Genomic DNA, 19,287 nt, shown 5'->3' with positions numbered 1-19,287 from the left:
CAGTAATGTTAAAGGAAATTTGTGTATACCTAAGTTTGTAATAAAACAAGAAAACTGGCTTGATTTTGAGATTGAATACCAGATAGTATTGTATATAGGCTATATATTTATAAAGATCCCTTTCTACGTTATATATGCTGCGTGCAATTTCTATGGCTACCTAATGAGTTATCGCAAAATAACTCGCAAAGGAACATTAATGAAAATACAGAACTTACTGGATAGACAACTTAACTCCTGGTATATATTTCTACACAAAGCACACACATGAAATTGTACGATAATATTATTTTTATTATTAAATATTGTAAGGTATTAAAATAATATCTCAGATTGTGATCCATAGGGAATTGAACTTTTATTATGTATGTATTATAAAATAAAATACATGTTTTTTATTTTATAATATCCATGAAAACAAGTTGCGGTTAATGTGTTTGTAATATTTTCTTATGGCACACGTCCTTCATGATAAAAAATTTAAACGTTTCGATAAGATCATACCCGATACAAAAATACCAAAATATGCCCCGATAAGATATGTGATTTCATATATTTCCAGACTTGCTGGCGGCGGACAGCGATATTTTCGAAGATAAGGATGCGAGAGCGTTTTCGCAACTGCTGTTCGATGTCGGAAGGGACCAAGTCATTGTGGGTGCAAGGTGAGTTGTCTTTATACTAACACTTCTTGATATTTGCGGCTTTATGGTATTTAGGCTTTAGTATCATTTGCTACTTTATTATATGGGGGCAAATGGTCTCATGGACATTCACATTGACAGTAGACTCGCATGTGCGTTGCCTTTTGGTACGCTCTGTTCTTGAAGGAACCTAAGTTCTGTGCACGAAAGCACGTTGCGAGAGTAGCAGTTACAAGCACGGCCAGTGACGTGGAAAATCCTTCAGAGATTCGGCGAAACCCGTCATGCGCCATAAAGGAGAGGTGGAGAGGTCCATCGGCGTTGCCGTTGCACCGTGCTACGCCTTGTGTAATCCTGGTCACGCAGGTGGTACAACGAGCGTCGATGTGGTACGGTCGGGATTTTGTATTCTGCCTCGAGAATTTAAGTTTTATGATAAATCCGCATTGAAGCTGCGACGTCATGTTACGTCGATTGCAAATGAAAACTTGTATAATATGTGCAGTCGAATATTGAACGTGAAAGCATAGTAAATATTAAATTTGTATGCGCTCCGTGGGCGTATGTCGACAAAAAATCGGAAGTACGCACTTCGTTCGCTTTTAAGTATTCGTATGGTAAATTAAACTAAACATCATCACTAATAACGTCATTGTATAGTTACTCCACTATATTTTCTTGCGTACTCATGTGCTTAATGAAAATACAGAAAAGTGCTCTTAATTAATCATTCAGCCATAAAAGCCTTTTTTATGTAATAGCAGGCAAACGGGCAAGAGGCTCACCTGATGTGAAGCGATACCGCCGCCCATGGACACTCACATTGCCAGAAGGCTCGCAAGTGCGATGCCGGCCTTTCAAGAATTGGTACGCTCTTTTCTTGAAGGACCCTAAGTCGAATTGGTTCGGAAATACTTCAGTGGGCAGCTGGTACATATTTATTCATTTTTATTTATACATACACTTAGTAAAAATAACACGGAAATGCGGGAAAAACGAATACTCATAATACTTTGCACTTTATCATTAGTATTTCTTATTTTGGTTTTGTTCTTAGTAGGGCCTGGAAGAGATCGCTTGTCAGCCAGATAGGGCCGCCTGCGTTGCATTTCTAATAATTTATGTTATTTGTTTTTATTTTGATAAATAAAACTAGATATATTTTCTTTGAAAATTTAGTCAAATATTTATGCATTGGCCGTAGTGTTTTAGCTTCTATAATTTCTCTTGACATTCTTACCCAATGGTATTATAAGCTAACTAGAAGCAACCTAGTTCAATCTTGATAATGTCAGTTCGCATATCCATGTTAATGCGTGGGAGTTAACTTTATCTTCTACACAGACCATAAACTCAGATTTTTATTATGTTTTACGGTAACAAAACCCGGATGTCAATTTAACAACAATATTAAATAAATGTATTGTTTATATTTATTTTTCATCCATTATCTACATAATCATACGTAGAAATAAACGCTTTTCAACCGTTTAATAAAATATTAATTAATAAATATACCTAGTCCAGCCATATTTTTTGTTACAAATAAAAATTCATTTTTTTATAAAGTAATGTTATATTGTTATTCTATACGGCCACCTTTGGCTTTTACACAGGCCTATTTTAGGCAGGGTATTTACGCATTAAATTTATTGTGGTATTTGTTTTCAAGGGAAATGTCGGCATTAGTTCCAAAGATTATTTAAGAGACTCAATGTCGCCTTGTCGTATAGAACAGGCCATCTCCTCTTAAACAGACCATAATTTGAAGTCTAAAGGGTTGAGGTCTGGTCTAGATGAGGGCCCGGGCCTCCAGCTCTTAAACTCAGTCTGGCTTGAACGTTGGTTTCAAGCCAGGCTGGTTAGTTCGTGCCTTGTGACCAGGTACAGAATCCTGCTGGAAAGTCCACGTCATATTTTTAAAAGTGTATTGCTGAGAGGTTTCACAATATGATCCAAAACTGTATCTTGGTACACTTTGGCTGAAGTTTTCACTTCTTTTTCACAAAATAGTAGTGTTAGCTTATGAAGGAGTGACTCCCCAAGACACGCCCCACCAAACCATTACTGACGCAGGATGATGACAACGTTGTACCTTTCCGATCACTTGAGCAGCTTCTTTAGAACGGTGAATAAAAAGTCGATTGGTGGAGAGCAGGGGTTCGAACCTACGACCTCAGGGATGTCGCATGCTGTAGCCACTAAGTTGCTGTGTGTGTGTTAGCTACTCGTAATCCATCAATACTTTAGCAAATTTTTCAATTTCCTTATATAAATATATAATCTTTTCGAGCTATTCGTAAAATAATACGTATTTATCGATGTTTCTGTAATTATTGTGCTATATTTGCAACAAGGTAAACATGTTAAACTACTCGTTGGGAAAGGTGATTTATAGTATCTAGCCATATGGTTTTGATATGAAATCTTAAGTATCAAAAGTGGTAATCAGAATTAATTATATCAAAAGTTCGATGTATTAAATAAACAAAAATATTAAACCTTGTATGTTTTTACTGGGAATCCGACCTTGGGAGGAAGCGCGTTTGGCTGAACACGGAAAAGTGCGACGCTATGCGTAGTCTAAAGCGAATACAGTCAAAACCGTTTACAACGACATCGTTTAGAACAATATCTTGATTATATTGACCAAAAACAAAGGAATTCTAAGTATTAGGTACTTAATAACAACGTCATCGGCTGTAACGACTATTGGTTTTTATGACCAAATATGAGTAGTCCCTTCGTCGTTATAACAGATTTTGACTATAGTAGGGAAAGAAGTATTGGATATTGACAACCCTTCGTTGCTTATTTGGTAACGCACATGAAGGTTTTGAGCACTTAAAACATGACTAAAATTTTGACTAATTTAAAATGAAATCCATTTGGAAATGTTGATTATTTAGCAAGCAAGATTACCAACTGACGTAGGATTAATTATTCCCCAATGTTCCACACCATTAATAAACATTTTAACTAATGCATTATGCCGCTAATACTAAACGCGATTTTCGGGTATAACACACTAATCATTCTAATGTAGGAACGAATTGTATTAAGGAAAATGTTAGATAAATAGCCTATAAGGCACAACATAGGCTTTTTATATTATTTCCAACCAGAACAAGTCTGCTATTCAATTAGGTACAAATATGGGTAGAAACTGATATACACTGGAGGCAAGTGCTGTGATGTGGACTTAATTGGTACAGTTATTGTCCTCTTTTATCTATGAGAAGTGGATCTCAATGTCTAACGGATAAATTTATATTCTTTGTATTTCCCAGTAATAATTATTGTATTCTTAATGATGACCATGCCATATAGTAACATTTTATTCTTTAATAAATCATTAAGTAATAAAATAATTTATCATTACAGGTTAACTATTAAAGATACTGTATTAATAATGTTATATTAGCAGATAAGCGATGAATTAAGATGAATGTCGTAATTTTACTTTATTTATCTAGAAAGAGTTTTTCTCTTCGATTTAACGCTCTTGATTTGAGAACTGGCAGTGAATGTAAAATTAGAAGCATTTAATGTATATTTTTTTGACGTTCATAAGTGTATATTGAGTTAACTATATGAATAAATGATTTTTGACTTTGATTTTCATTCGGTCAAACACTTTCACTGAAGTATCTTTCATGTTCGCGTATTTCGTTTGTACGGTGGAGAAATATCGCGAGGCAACCGTCTTAGATCCAAAAATCGATTTGTGTTACGAAAGTTTCCTCACTTATAGCCCAAAGAAAATAAATTACGCATTGATAGCTATTACAATTAGGTGTCATCATCTGTTTTACCCGGAGATGAGTAATAAAAAGAAAAAAAAATATTTAAACGGATTTTAATGAACTCTCCTATTAAACCCATAAATACTTTAAAATCTAATTACACATTAATGAAATATAATACACGTTATGGTCGTTAAATTCTTATCTTAATATAATTTTCATGTTCGGGAAGTTTTGAGTCACCTGTTTGTGATATGTTATCTCGTGTATACTACTAATGCAATGATAAAGTGTCATTTCACTCTTTACTTTGAAATTATTTCAAGACAAGCATTTGGTAGATTTTTTAAAGCGGACTAAGTTGCCTTATTATTTATCGTGTCGTTCCTATTTTGTAACCGAAATACGTGACAAAGTTAAATTAATGAGCGAAGAATGAAGTTTTTGTCATTAAAATTTAATAATTAAACCTTATTAATTCGTTATTATTATTCGTTATTACCTGCAACTTCAGCGTATGACTTTCATCCCCGAAGTTGTAGGTTCGATCCCCGGCAGAGTACGAATGGACTTTCTTACTATGTGCGCATTTAACATTCGATCGAACGGTGACGGAAAACATCGTGAGGAAACCGGCTTGCCTTAGACCCAAAAAGTCGACGGCCTGTGTCAGGCACAGGCTGAGCGCCTTGCCTATTAGAGTGACAAATAGTCATGAAACATATACAGAAATCTGAGACCCAGATCTAAAAAGGTTGCAACGCCAATGATTTATTTTTCAAATTAAATTAGCCTGATATGCGTTCTGTACCTAATCCGTAAATGAAAACGGAAATCGTATCGTAAGCTTATTAGCATTATTGTATTAGAGACACTAATAACGATTCACATTTTACATTTCTCCTTTTAATGACAACACAATGCCTGAGTGTTATATCAAGTTTATTCATATAATTAATATGATACTGATTGTAGAAATATTCAATCTATACGTTTATGAATAAGTTAGTATTAACTTAGTGTTACAGGGTTTTATGTTTAGGGGTTATGTTTATTACGCTGTTACGAGTAACCCTAGAGTTTCATTATTTCTATGTGCGCAATTGTGCTCGGCAAAGGACACAGTGTCTTAAACCCAGATTGATTATAGAAAAAAAAGAAGAAATGTTTGTTTATATGGATAGTAGTACGTATAAGTTTTATTTCTACAAAAAGACTCAAATTCAAAATCATTCATTCATTTAGATAACACAATTACACTTATGAACGATTATACAGAAACTCATATTAAATGCTTCTAATTTTACATTTACTGCCAGTTCTCAAATCAAGGGCGTAGAACGGAAAACAAGAACTGGCAATAAACTCACCGCCACTCTTTTTAATCGCCAAGCTTTACAACATGTTCCACATGACATCTTAAGTAATTAATAATAAATACAAAGATCGCTCCTCTATCAGCAGGAGTCATGGTGGAGCACGCACATACATTCTCGTTGGAACAACACGCAAATACATAGTCGAAATAACTAACATCACCGTATACACGAATTCAAGTACACAAGTAACACTCGTTCACGGCTATGACGCATGGCTAGCCATCGGAGTCGACCATTGGCGACGGTATAGTAATTCGTAGGACCTATTTTATAAAGCAGTTTATTGTTATAAAATAGTTACGTGTTTATTGCGTAGATGTAGCGATAAAGTTCACCTGCGTTACAATAGTTTCTTAACCCGACCTTCAATATTAGTTGTTAACCAAACTTGATTTTGGCTAATTAAAACAAACATGACTGAATAACGACTTTGCATAAGTTTATGACTGTGTGTATAAAACTGTTCTTTGACACATAAAATGGCTGTTGTGGAAGTAAACTCAACCTAAACTTCGCTTAGCTCCTTCTCTATCTTCTTTTTAATCTCTACTGTACATTACCTGTCCACATCGTATCCCTAACTTTCGTCTTAACTGACGTAAGACTGATCTATAATAATCGTGATTCACCTTTTTATTTTTTATGAGTCCTTTTTTAGTTTTTTTTTGTTCCTATTTTAGTTTTATTCTAAACTATGTTTTATGTATGTTGCACTTTTTGCTTACCTTATCTAATTTAATATATTTTTTTCACATTGGTTGCCTGGAAGAGATCTCTCGAAAGCAATAAGGCCGCCAGTTAACCTCCTTTTAATTTTGTTAATTTTATTATGTTATGCAATAGTGTTAATAAATAGATAAACTTGCCCACATTATGAAAGAAAAATGTGAAATCCCGTTTTTTATTTAGAAGCATAAAGATTCTCGAAACCGTTGTCAATTTCCTTGTTCAAAAAATTCATTCATATAAAAAAAAAAAAACTGTATTTAAGCTTTCTCAGCTACGATTACGACGAACTTTTTTTAAAAATATTATGGCAATAGTTTTAACTTTATGCCAGTTTAAAGTAAAAAAAAACTTTAAAGAGGTTTTAATATAATGTGTCCGAGTTTAATTATTTAAGGGCACTATAAACATCTCTTAGGGTCTAGGTAAACGAACTCTGCATGTTAATTTGTCGGTATGTCCTACGTCGTGATAGAGATAATTAATGTGCAAGATGACAGTGCCGCACCTATACGAACTAAAAATAACAATCACTAATTACTTAGGCAGTAGTCCCACGAGTTGTCGATTTGTTTTATTTGCTTTATTATATGACAATTTATGTGAGAGTATACAAAGTAGAAATAGTCGTAGCTTGTTCATTTGTTTTTGGATTTTATTACATTAATTTTGCTGAAGTTTCTTAATGCTATGCGGTAGCATGTAACATTCAAATGGTGATTTGAATTGTATTTTTTCTATTAGAATATTAGTTATGACATATCAAAAAGGTTCACTTTTAAGTTTCATTTCGCCAAACTATTAAAATCTTATTTAAAATCTATACATATATTTGTCAATAAATTGCTGTTTAGTACCAATTTTTATATATATCAGTAAATGTCTGTTCGTCTCGCTAACACTCGAGAATGTCTGGACCGATTTGGCTTTGTGATCTTGAATTATTTGTGGAAAATTTAAACTAAGAGAAACGTGCATAATATAATTAAAAAAAAAACTTCATGATATTAATATTACATATTGAATATTGATTGGTTAATAACCTTGAGGTTTTAACTGAATGAGTATAACTGTATATCTTTAATTTGTAATTAAAGTCAAAAACCGATTTTATTTAATTTGGATGTGTTCAAATGAATTCGAGTATCGGTTTGATTTAGAATTAATGTTCTTTTAACTTTAACTCCGGTGTACAGCACAACGTCTCTCAGGTCCGCTTATTTTCACATAAAACTCGCAGTAGAATCGTATTTTTTTTGTGACTATTAGTACGAAAAATGGAAAAGGATTTATCTGGATTAAGTCTTAAAAGCAAAAAGTCCAACATTAAACAGTCACATATTTAACAAATTTCTCTTTTCAGTTAGCACGAAGCTGATAAAATGTTTTTTACATTTTTTCACTGTCTTATTTTATTTACCAAAACTTCGTAATATATTTGTGAAATCTTATTATATTTCTCCATAACTTACAGTTTATCAAGGCCTTAACGATAATGCAGATTTTTAAATTATTGTTAAGTGAAGCTTTGATTATTTATTAACCCTTTGGCTTAAATGCAAATGCAACATGTTTATTTCGAATCATATATGTAAATTCATTGGTTCGAATATTTTGCAATGATCATACTTGTAATACGATTATTTACGTCGGATTATAATTAGCTGGAAACTTTATTAAGTTCTTAGATTAAGCATAATTTGTAAATACTTTTTTAAATGTAATAGGATAATAATGCAAATGGGCAGGAGGCTCATCTGAAGTTAAGTGATACCGCCGCCCATGGACATTCACATTGCCAGAAAGCTCGCAAGTGCGTTGCCGGCCTTTCGAGAATTGGTACGCTTTGGTGTTATATAGCTTTTGTTATGAAAAATCCTGTCTAATGTTTCTTCATAGATAGGCGTACCAGAGCCCTTACTCTGTAACTACCAATAGCGATACGAACTCAATATTGAGTTTATCACGAAATCCCAAGGCGACATTCGTGCCACTGATATCAACACACTAAGTACATATTTCACTGGCACAATCTCTGTTTCTGCCATTACTAGACTACGGTGATTCTACGCTGGAAACTGGATTGTCTCCAAAATTTCTGTATCCGGTTCACATTCGGTCCAAGAAAGTATAACCACATCTCTCCGTTCCGTAAGCGGCTATGCTGGTTACCCATTTCTCAGCGGCGTGATTCTTACGTTCTCTCTATATTCCATCCTGTTCAATGCTAAAACTGGCGTTGTCCGTAAAAAACGATTTCAAACTTATTGGAGCCTATAATAGGTAGCTTCTTTGTTTCATTGCTTTTGTTTAGGCGTCGTTACGTTGTTGTAGTCTTTTGTAGTTTCACATTATTTGCGCTCACCTTATACTAATTTCATTTTTTTTCGCATAGCCTCTGGAAGTGATAAGGCCAGTTGCCCGTCCTTTTTATTTAATTATTTTAATTGTACTGTATTACTGCAACGAAGTGTAAATAATAAATATATCTTGCATACAAACACGTCGGGATTGGTATCGCTGTTGGTAATGGAAGTTTCAGTAAGGGCGCTGGTCTGTTTCATTAACAATGAATAAAGAAATATTATATATTTGTGGTGACAAAATAATATGCTTTATTATCGACTCTGTTAACATTCTAAAACACTACGCTCAACGATTCTGTGAAATCAATATTATTCATGATTGGCCAAATATGAAAACCATTTCGATGTAGTTCTATCTATCCGTACGGTAATGTTAACTTACTACTCACTGTCGGAATACGTTTCGGAATCAGTTTTAATTTGTGTGGTAAGGCTTGCTGGTTTAAAAAAGTTTAGCAATAAACTATAGGCCGTAAATTCTTCATATGCAAATAGTAAATGTGTATATTGTCCAAGTATTTACTTTAGTGAAGGGACATATTTAAGGATTTCACAACTTCGAAACCTTAAGTTTTATTGATTCACTGTCGGCATACGTTTCGGAATCAGTTTTAATTTGTGTGGTAAGCTTGCTGGTTTAAAAAAGTTTAGCAATAAAGTATAGGCCGTAATTCTTCATATGCAAATAGTAAATGTGTATATTGTCCAAGTATTTACTTTAGTGAAGGGACATATTCAAGGATTTCACAACTTCGAAACGTTAATTTTTATTGATTCGAAATGCATAAATTATAAGATAATTATGGTCATCTGGGTCATTTTTTAAATAAATTAACGATTTTTATAGTGTTTCATATGAACAGTAAATAATTATATCAACCGTTTTCATAGATAATCCTTTAAGTGATTGTGAATACATTGAGAATTCAGAGACTTTTGATATAGTTCTCACTTCTCCAGCAACTTCTATATATATATTATATACGTGTCAAGTCTAGCCATTTTTAAAATTAACTAATTTAGCATAATTTTGTTCCTTCGTTATACGCAAATGATAATAATTAGTGTATATTATATTTAGTTTAATTAACCTTGAACCAGGGAACCGTACATATAAAAAAAACATAGGCGATCTGGTGGCATGGCATATCTTAATGATGCTGGACTGCAATATGTATATTTAGTTCATAGATCAAAAAATACATTATAAGTAAAAATATACCACGCAAGCGTCGTAAGCTGTCACTGCATCTACTAAAAAACTTTGTTTTATATTTGTGATTAGTACACAAAATACTATGTAAAATACGATTATAGTTCACGAGAATTATAAATTATATGTTTAAAATTTTATTATTATATGTATAAAAATAGTTTTACCTACGTTTCAGTTTGTGGAATTTGCAATTCACTGTTAAGAGTTAAACTTGTTTTTGATGTTAAAATCCTGTAAGCAATAGAGCGGCGCGGGCGCATCAAACGAATGACGTGTTACGCATATCATGTATTACCATATGTTTGGTTCAAACACCGACCACCTATTAAAACACAGTGTTTGGTCAAGTGTCAGGAGCTATATTTATTAAGTTTTAGTGATATTTTTATTGAATCAAATAATTTACATCGTTTTATGGATTATTTTTAGTTATTAGACCGCTATAGTTAGTACGGTTTTTGTAATTATATTTTTAAATTTTAGTAGTTGTAGGTTTTTTATTTGGCGTGAATAAGAATAAACTTGTGTCTTATGGTACTGGTTTTACTTATAATTGTATGTCTCCTCTATTAATCTCACAATTGTAAAACTTTAACGGCTTCTATAAACTCTACTGGTTCCAATACAAAAAGCGTAAATTAATCTTTGCCTATACATATATTATGTTTCCAGACCCACAGCATCGCTGACAATAATACATTTCAGATATTATACACCATGAAATGATTTATTAAAAGCCACATGCGCAGTATTTCATACTTAGAGTGAAGACTTTATGCAATATGGCACGGAAAAATTAAAATATGTCCATATAAGTCGACAATTGCATGGAGGATGTAGTTGTTAGAAGTATACGTAAGACATACACATACACAAGAAAGCGCGAAGTCTGAACCTACGTCAAAAATTAACGATTTTACGTATGTTTAACTGCACATAAATAAACCATAGTATATCGTTACTCAGCAGCTGATAGGTCAACTTGTAGTTGATGACCTTGTAATGGTTAATGACCCCTAATGTAGAGCTTGGGTTCCTAAAACTGTACCCCATAGATAATGTCATTGTTACTATTCGAGACTTAATTCTTTGGCTTTCGATAAATTTGAAAATACAATGTGAATTTAAACATTAACATTGTCCCCGTATGCGGAAAGTACTTACGTTTCCCACAAAACTATTTATGTACTAGCTACCTGCGAACTTCGTTTCCCCTATATGTCTTTTACATAGCCTACATTTTGAATTTTGCTACAAAAAGACTGTTTCTCCGGAATAAAAACCTGAGTACTAAATAAAACAAAAAAAAATCGAGTTCAATGAATAAATAAAATAATAATTACTCGATTAGGTCCAGTCGTCTTCGAGATTTGCGCCTAGCAACATGTTGCGATTAATTTTTATTTACATATAGATGTCTACGTTCGTTTCGAAACCGCGTACTTTCATTTGTACTAGGATAATATTTATGCTTGCATGACCTTCGATAACTTGGATTTCTCATCGTACATTGATATTGTTTGGACAATACTATATTGCACTGAAATTAGATATCAAATGTTATTTCAAAGATTGTGGTTTTGGGTAATGGTATCTGTATGTGTGTTTGTAAGGTATATTAGCGCTTGTAATTTCATCCTAGCCGATAACTATTGTCTATGATTATATAATGAACAGTTTTAACAATAAGACTGGATATTAATATGTATTACATATTTAGTATTAAATAAAACAGCGTTTCTTTTGTTTGAGTTTCATAAAAATATATATTAGAAAACATTCGTTATAAGCATGTTGGACACTTTTTTTTAAGTTATACAGTAGTTTGTGACTGACGAATAACAGTGTTGGCCTAGTGACTCCAGAAAGCGACTCGCATCCCTGAGATTGTACTCTCCAACCCCGGCTGTGCCACCAATGGTCTTCCGGTCTATGTGTAGAAGTTGACAGAGGTATAAAAGGTTGTTCAGTGTATCAATCTGTTGTTCGTGCCTACCTACTAATAATAATTACGAAACAATTATGTAAGGTCCAAATTTAAAAGGTTTATTAGGGTTTAAGGTGCCACTTTATTATTAGAAAAATGTGACAAACATTCTGTAATTTATGGTCGTAATTTGACAAATGAGACATCAGTACATTTTGAATTATAGACCTCTTGCAATAGTTATTAACTATATTGTCTCTTTCAGTTTCGTATTTTGCATATAAATGAACGCGACAAAACATTTTTCGTTAGTTAAAGCAACGTTTACGAACGTAGAATAAGGAATCGTTTATTTTTATATATTCCACAGATTATACAATATCTTGTGCTAAAGTAGTAGTGTAGGTAATTGTATATTGTACTAAAGTGTCAAGGTCTATCAGCATCCGAATTCGATTAACTACAGTTTTGTTTGTAACTAGCTGCCCCCGCGAACGTTCGTTTTAACTGGTTATTTGGTTTTTCATAACATTTACAGAGAATTCGATAAAAAGTCAGAGTTCAAAGAATAAAACAATTTATGTACTTAAATTGGTCCAGCTGAGCTCAGTTGAAGTAGTTGGCTGTAGCGCTTCTAAATTTAAAATTATTAATATATGGTCTTACCTAATAAATCAGTAGAATCAGCAAAACAAAGCATCAGTAACTATTACGAATAAACATTAAAGTCGTTACATCCGCGTCCCTATAATGACAGGCAGGTCAGTAAAGGTAGTAGCGCGAATAAATTTTAGCTCAACGGCTCTCCTTATTTGTCAGTTAGGAAGAGAAAAGGCCGTTTCCGATCGAGTGTTTTATGTTCGCAATCACGGGGTTATCGCAAGGTGCTATCGAGAGTTTGAATATTTCACTTTCTAAGTCTAAGGCGAATTTATTGTTTTCCTCGCTTAAATATTATATTAATTAAATTAATGTTTTATGAGATATAAATTAAGGAAACTTATATTGATTCAATTAACTAAATTTAAACTACTTAAATGATTCCTCATAAGTTGATTAAAATATAAATTGATTTTAGTAGAAGTACGGGGGAGTAGATTTCGAATGTCAAAAAAAATTAATGGAATAATAAACTAATCACAGTCAAACGAAACGCTGTTTTACATTCCCACCCTTACAGAGTTTAATGCATAAAACGCGTCTAGTTCTGACGAATATAAGACAAAAACACCTCACCGCAGTCTAATAGATAAAGAAAACATTCTTTTTATTAATACAAACAGTCCAGGTGGCTACAAAAGTACTTACACAGCTTACTTGTAATCTCCTATTATACTGCGTATTCAGAAATGTATTAAGTTTCATATACTACGGGTATGTATATTCGAAACTTGGGTAACAAGAAACCGGTTACATGTTTACTATGCAACTTGCACGTAGTCAATATCAAAGATTATGCACTAATAAGCATTTAGATGCAGAACTAATCGCTTAAGAAATATCTTGAAGTATGAGTTTAACCAAAAGTTGCCGGGTAAAATTGTCACGTGACCAAAAATTTTATGTAATTGGTGTTATCATTTCATAAATCCGTGATAAACGAATTTACACTTCATGACGTTTTTTTATTACATTATAAATAAAGTAGGAGTACAAAACCACGTAAACACTAAGGGGTTTAAACTTGGGATCTGAAGGGCTAAATAATATATAAAATAAGTTAAATACAATCACACATTACAAAAAAACCTTGATGTTAGACTTTTTTATACCATATGCAAATACTGTCTATCTTAAATCTATGGAGCCAGCAATCACATTTCAGGTTGACTAAAAAATACCTTCCAATGTCGGGTGCTATTTTAAGATTTGATGGTAAACTATTAACAAGACGTGGAACAGTTCAATGTTTTAGGTTGTTTATCGCTCTTGTATGAGTTAAATGTTCGACGCTGTTTCTCAGGGCAGACTCGAAAAAGTGAGAATCAAACATCGGGCTTGTACAGGTATTGGTATTATGTGTCATTAGTGATCCAAACATAAAATTCTTACGTTGAGTCTCAGACTAAAATTCACCAAACCATCCTCTTATTAATAATTTTGTGCATCGTAAAAGAAACCTTAAGTAAAAAGCCGTTACAATGGGAATCATAAGTATTATTTATTAATAAAACAATCCTGCAAATAGTGGTCATAGTTTGTGTGCTCGGGTGACGTCTATTAACAACATTTGGTATACAGTAATGGGTATAAAACCTATAAATGCTTGTTATTTTACTGAGAAATTAGGCGTAAGTAGAGGCGTGGCTCAAGGTTTAATAGCAGGTATTTTCAAGGAGAGGTCAAAATAGTTTTTTTTTCTAACTGTTAAATTTTTTAAAGTTTTTCAACGTGTAATTTTTCGTTAAACATGACGTTTGACCTGTTTCGTACTTGACGTTTTTCTAGGCTAAATCTCCGTCGAGTAAGTGACTACTTATTTTAAGGTCAAATTTTGAAATATTTAAGAACCAATAATAATTTAGTAGTTTGAAGACGCGTTTGTTTTTAAAGGAAGTGGTTTTGCGTGAGTATAGATAAAATATATTTACTTAACCTCTTGACCACTATATTTGAATTTAGACTAAAGCTAAGAAAACATAACCTTTGTATATTTGAAATCTTTATGTTTTTTTCTTTTTGCGACTAATAACATTACTGTGTTTAATTTAATAGACGAGACGGTAGTAAATGTATGTAGAAATTTAGTTCAGTAAAATTCTAAAAAAATACAGAATTGACAGAAAACACTTTTTTTATTGAAGCTATATATTATTATAAACTTATAATTATTTTACATAATTTAAATTTTATAGTCACCGTGACCACGCACGCTGTAAAGCACGCGAAACGTCGGAAAAAATTAAATTATGTAAAATAATAAGTTTATAATAATAATCTATGTTAGCTTCAATCCGTTAAAAAGTGTTTTCTTTTCATGTGTAAAAGCTATGTTAACAAAAGAAGATACTAAACATATAGAATTTTTCCCGAAGAACTTAGGACTTAAATATTCTTTATACTCGAGAAGCATGGTTTATGGTTTTTAAACTACTAAACTTCCTCACTCATCTAATTATTTCCTAGTTCCTATATAATAATTATAGTACTTATGTCTAACCTCTTGAACATGTGGACGAGGTTAGTGCGTTGGTGGATTTATACATAAGTATGTGGGCTGATTATGACATGGCATTTTTATATCAAAATAATGATAATGTATTGTGAAAGATTAAAGTGCTTTCCTGAATCATATAGGCGTTACTTAGTGTGGTAAAGTAGTCCTACTTTAGTATTTGATGTTAAATATGACTAATATCATATGTATACATATTCACAGTACTGAGCGTTTTAAGGCAATTTTTCCGAACCAATTCAACTTATGGTCCTTCAGTATCGTACCAATTCCTAAAAGGTCGGCAATGCACCTGCGATACTTATGGTAGTGAGTCAATGAGCGGCAGAATCACCTAACATTAACTGAGCTTCAGCCCGTTTGCCATCCGATTTATATAAAAAAAATTGTTTATAGTAAAAACTTTATTTCCTCTATCACCTCATCACCGAACAGAATAAATCATAATAAAAATATTTATGTTCATATTATGTTTGTTACAGAGACACTATGTACCGTCTCTCACTTCGTGGTCTGCGCCAACTGGAGCGGGCAGACTGGCCCGCACCAGCAGACAAAGCTATACTCTGCCAGGACAAAGGCCAGACGGAAGAGGATTGCCATAACCACATTAAGGTTTTGCTCTCGTACGGGCATAAGCTGTTCGCTTGTGGAACTAATGCGTTTAGTCCTGTATGCAGTTGGCGTGAGGTGAGGGAAATTAAAATATCGTTAGTTTAATGTCAGCTCATGTGAGCTTGGCGGTATGGCTTTTATTACTCGCAAAGCAAAAAATTCATGGCACTTTTTTGCGAGAAACGCAGTTTACATTGTTTATTATGTTTTTATGAGATACGAAAATAACATACATTTCTTAAAGTATATGTTTTATTACAAGTTTAACGTTATTTTTTAATATAACCTTTCTAGATAAAACTGGAACTAAATTCATAGAAGATTAGCTGAGGAATATTATTCTTAGGTTTGATAAAAGAGTTTTTAGAATGTAGAAGTATAAATAAACATTTGAATTTTTCAATCGAAATCCTTACTAAAGTAAGGATTGCATAAATCCTTGGGTATAATGCCTGGCCAACCTCGAGGGCCCATCTTAAGGGCTGAGGTGTTTTTAGTGGATGGGGTCTCGCTACCCCTCTGAATAGCAGAGGGATTTGAGTGTAGACCCAGCCCCACAGTCCCCGTGTCATGCTCGACATTCTGGGCGCGGGCCTGCCTAAGCGCATTTTCACCTCATTAAAAAAAACAGGATTGCATAAATGCAATTGTAGAATTCTTTTACACGATGTGGCGTAGTGAATTGAGTACCCATGTAGACAGAGTAGAAGATGGTGATCCAGGGATATCCAAAAAACAATTGAAAAGATTCCTTCGGACTTGCCACCATAAAGAGTTTTAATTTTCGAAAATGTCGTATATGAAAATTGAAAATCGAGGAACTTTTATTCAGCCTAAAATATATTTTTCTGAACACAGGTACCATATTATCAATTCATTACGCCACACTATGTATAATAATTGTGAAGTTTCCACAGGTGTTGAATTCCCAAGTTATTTAAAACATTTAATGTACAATATCACATATCAAGTGGCTATTTAGAATTTGATTCTCATTAAACTGTAAACTTTTTGTGACTACCTTTGCAAAAAATACATAGGAACCAGTCTTATTTATTAGTAGCTGCCAAATTGAATGAATATAGTGGTCAAGTAATTAATGTGTTTAGGTATTCAGTGGTCGTAACTTTGATGTTCATAGATAAAAGATATTTGAGACGATAATAAACAGAACTTTGGGTTACCACGCTTTTTGGGTAATGCTAAAATAGTAATACTAGCTCCACATGTATGAAATTACGTAAGGCAATGATCCAAATGAAATCAAGTGAATAGTCATACTCTATGAATACTTCTTGAAGAAAACTGCGTTGTAAATCAAAGTGCAAGGTCGTACAGTTATCTTATCATAACGAAATTAGGCGAACCACGATAATGAACTACCATATTTCTGGCGTATTTCCTAATCAATATAAGTAGGTCACGTGGGCTGTGTCAATGCTTTAATTTAATTATATACTCGCCGATGTCTGTGCTTTGAACATTTTGAACGGCTAAGAAATAATGAAATTGTTGAAGTGAAACTTCTTTATCGGCGTTAGAAAATAATTTACCGTCACATTTTTCGGTTACGCGCCATCTTTTTCTTGACCACGGTTGATTCTAAGAGAATATAAGCCATTAATAATAAAAATATATAATAACGATAACAATGATAGTAATAATTCTATTACAATTAATGAAATTCTGTAATAATCTTAGTAGTAATAAGGTAAAATTAAATTGTATTATATGTATTCATGTCCATGATAATAAAAGCCTTTAGTCAAACTTTATTTAACCAATTTCTGTAAAGTTGCATACAGTAGATAATATTTCGAAAAATAAGGTCATAAAGAAGTTTCACTTCTTACGTGTGTACACGCACATTTTTTTTAAAATTAAATTTTGTATATGATGTACAATCTGTTAGAAGACAAAAACGGAATATATATATTCATGAATACAGTGGCGTGCACTTTATTGAGACAAAAATAGGTCTAAAGATCTGTACGGAAACAGAAACGTCATGGGAATCAAGGTCGCAGTAATGCTAAATTACCTTTTTTGCAATGTCGTCAACACTCTGATGTCATTAAGTTCGACAATAATCAACTTGATACTGAGATGCGTAGCAAAGAGTTATACTGTCCAGGTGCTAGGTCGAATTACCGCTACGTTAGTTCTCGTTCCGCAAATACCATAACACAGAGTATGTAATATACAAAAATAATACAAACGGCAGTCATTTTTGTCTCTTTAATGAATTACTTTAAAGTCTGAGTTTCACGCTTCACCGAACCTGAAGTACTTGAACCTGAGTACCGTTGTCTACTGTGATAATGAAAAATAAATTATTGTATTACTAAAGTATCTAACCTAATCATACATAGTTTAAAATGTAATGTTTTATACAAGACCAGTGTTGGCCTTCAGCGTGCACCTGTCATCCCTGAGGTCGTAGTTTAGGCTGTGCACCAATGTACTTTTTTTCTATGTGCGCATTTAACATTCGCTCGAACGGTGAAGGAAAACATCGTGAAGAAACCGGCTTGCCTAACACCCAAAAAAAAAAATTGTCGACGGCGTCTGTCAGGCACAGAATGCTGATCACCTAATTGCCTATTAGATTAGCAAATGATCATGAAACAGATTTAGAAATCTGAGGCCCAGACCTAAAATGATTGTTCAAAAATCAAAATCATTTATACATATAGGTAACATAATGTACATTAATGAACGTCAAAAAAGAAGTACATAATGAATGCTTTTAATTTTATTGTTACTGCCAGTTCTTAAATCAAGTTGCGCCAATATTTATTTTTATTTTTTTATTGCTACACAGTAAATATATTTCAAGTCACTGGCTCTTAATACATCAGGAGTATAGGACACATTTGTATCTTATAAGTTTCGTCTTGTTATATTATGCAAAGCAGTCCATGCAAACCCGAGTCAGCTCAGTTAGAAAACTTTTTTTGCAGATTGAATCGTTAAATCTGATATCTGAATGGGTGTCGGGCGTTCCAAATTGTCCTCACAACCCTCATTCGAATGTGACAGCTATTATATCATCCACCGGCGAGTACTATGTTGGAACACCTACTGATTTCACTAGTTCTGATACAGCTATTTCTCGGTAAGTGATTCACAAAATTCACTAATTTAACCTAGACTACATATAAGTATATTTTAGAAATTATTTTCAATATAACATGCTCCTTACTATTCTGTATGAATTTCAATTCTTGAACGAAATTAATTGTCTTATTGTAAATAGTTATTTACACAGTGTTTGGGTTTTTCCTTATGGAGACCGTAGTAGTACTCTCGGATGTATTTTTTTGTCATCTGCTCCCTTATTTGTATATACACTGAAATACCTAGTGGGTTGACTTTAGTAACAAATTATGCAACAAAGTGACCATTATTTTCGCATTTAGTAGTTTTTAGCTATTCGTCCACTACAGAACGATACATTTGTATACATTAAAACCTTTTGGGTTGACTTTGA

At 33.0% G+C, this 19,287-nt stretch overlaps 1 protein-coding gene across 1 annotated transcript in view; it reads left to right on the top strand.

The window, feature by feature from the left end:
• The window catches only part of LOC123709843 (semaphorin-5B), a 45,937-nt gene that overhangs the window by 11,719 nt on the left and 14,931 nt on the right, over positions 1-19,287 (top strand). Inside the window, exons 3-5 of the mRNA XM_045661420.1 lie at positions 563-665; positions 15,662-15,869; positions 18,758-18,912. Of these exons, the coding sequence (XP_045517376.1) occupies positions 563-665; positions 15,662-15,869; positions 18,758-18,912 (466 nt within the window). The remainder of the gene's footprint in view (positions 1-562; positions 666-15,661; positions 15,870-18,757; positions 18,913-19,287) is intronic.

This window comes from Pieris brassicae, chromosome 5 (assembly GCF_905147105.1).
Source record: "Pieris brassicae chromosome 5, ilPieBrab1.1, whole genome shotgun sequence".
NCBI classification, from domain to species: Eukaryota; Metazoa; Arthropoda; class Insecta; order Lepidoptera; family Pieridae; genus Pieris; species Pieris brassicae.
Note: the sequence above shows the minus strand (reverse complement) of the source record. Positions and strands in the feature narration are given on the sequence as shown.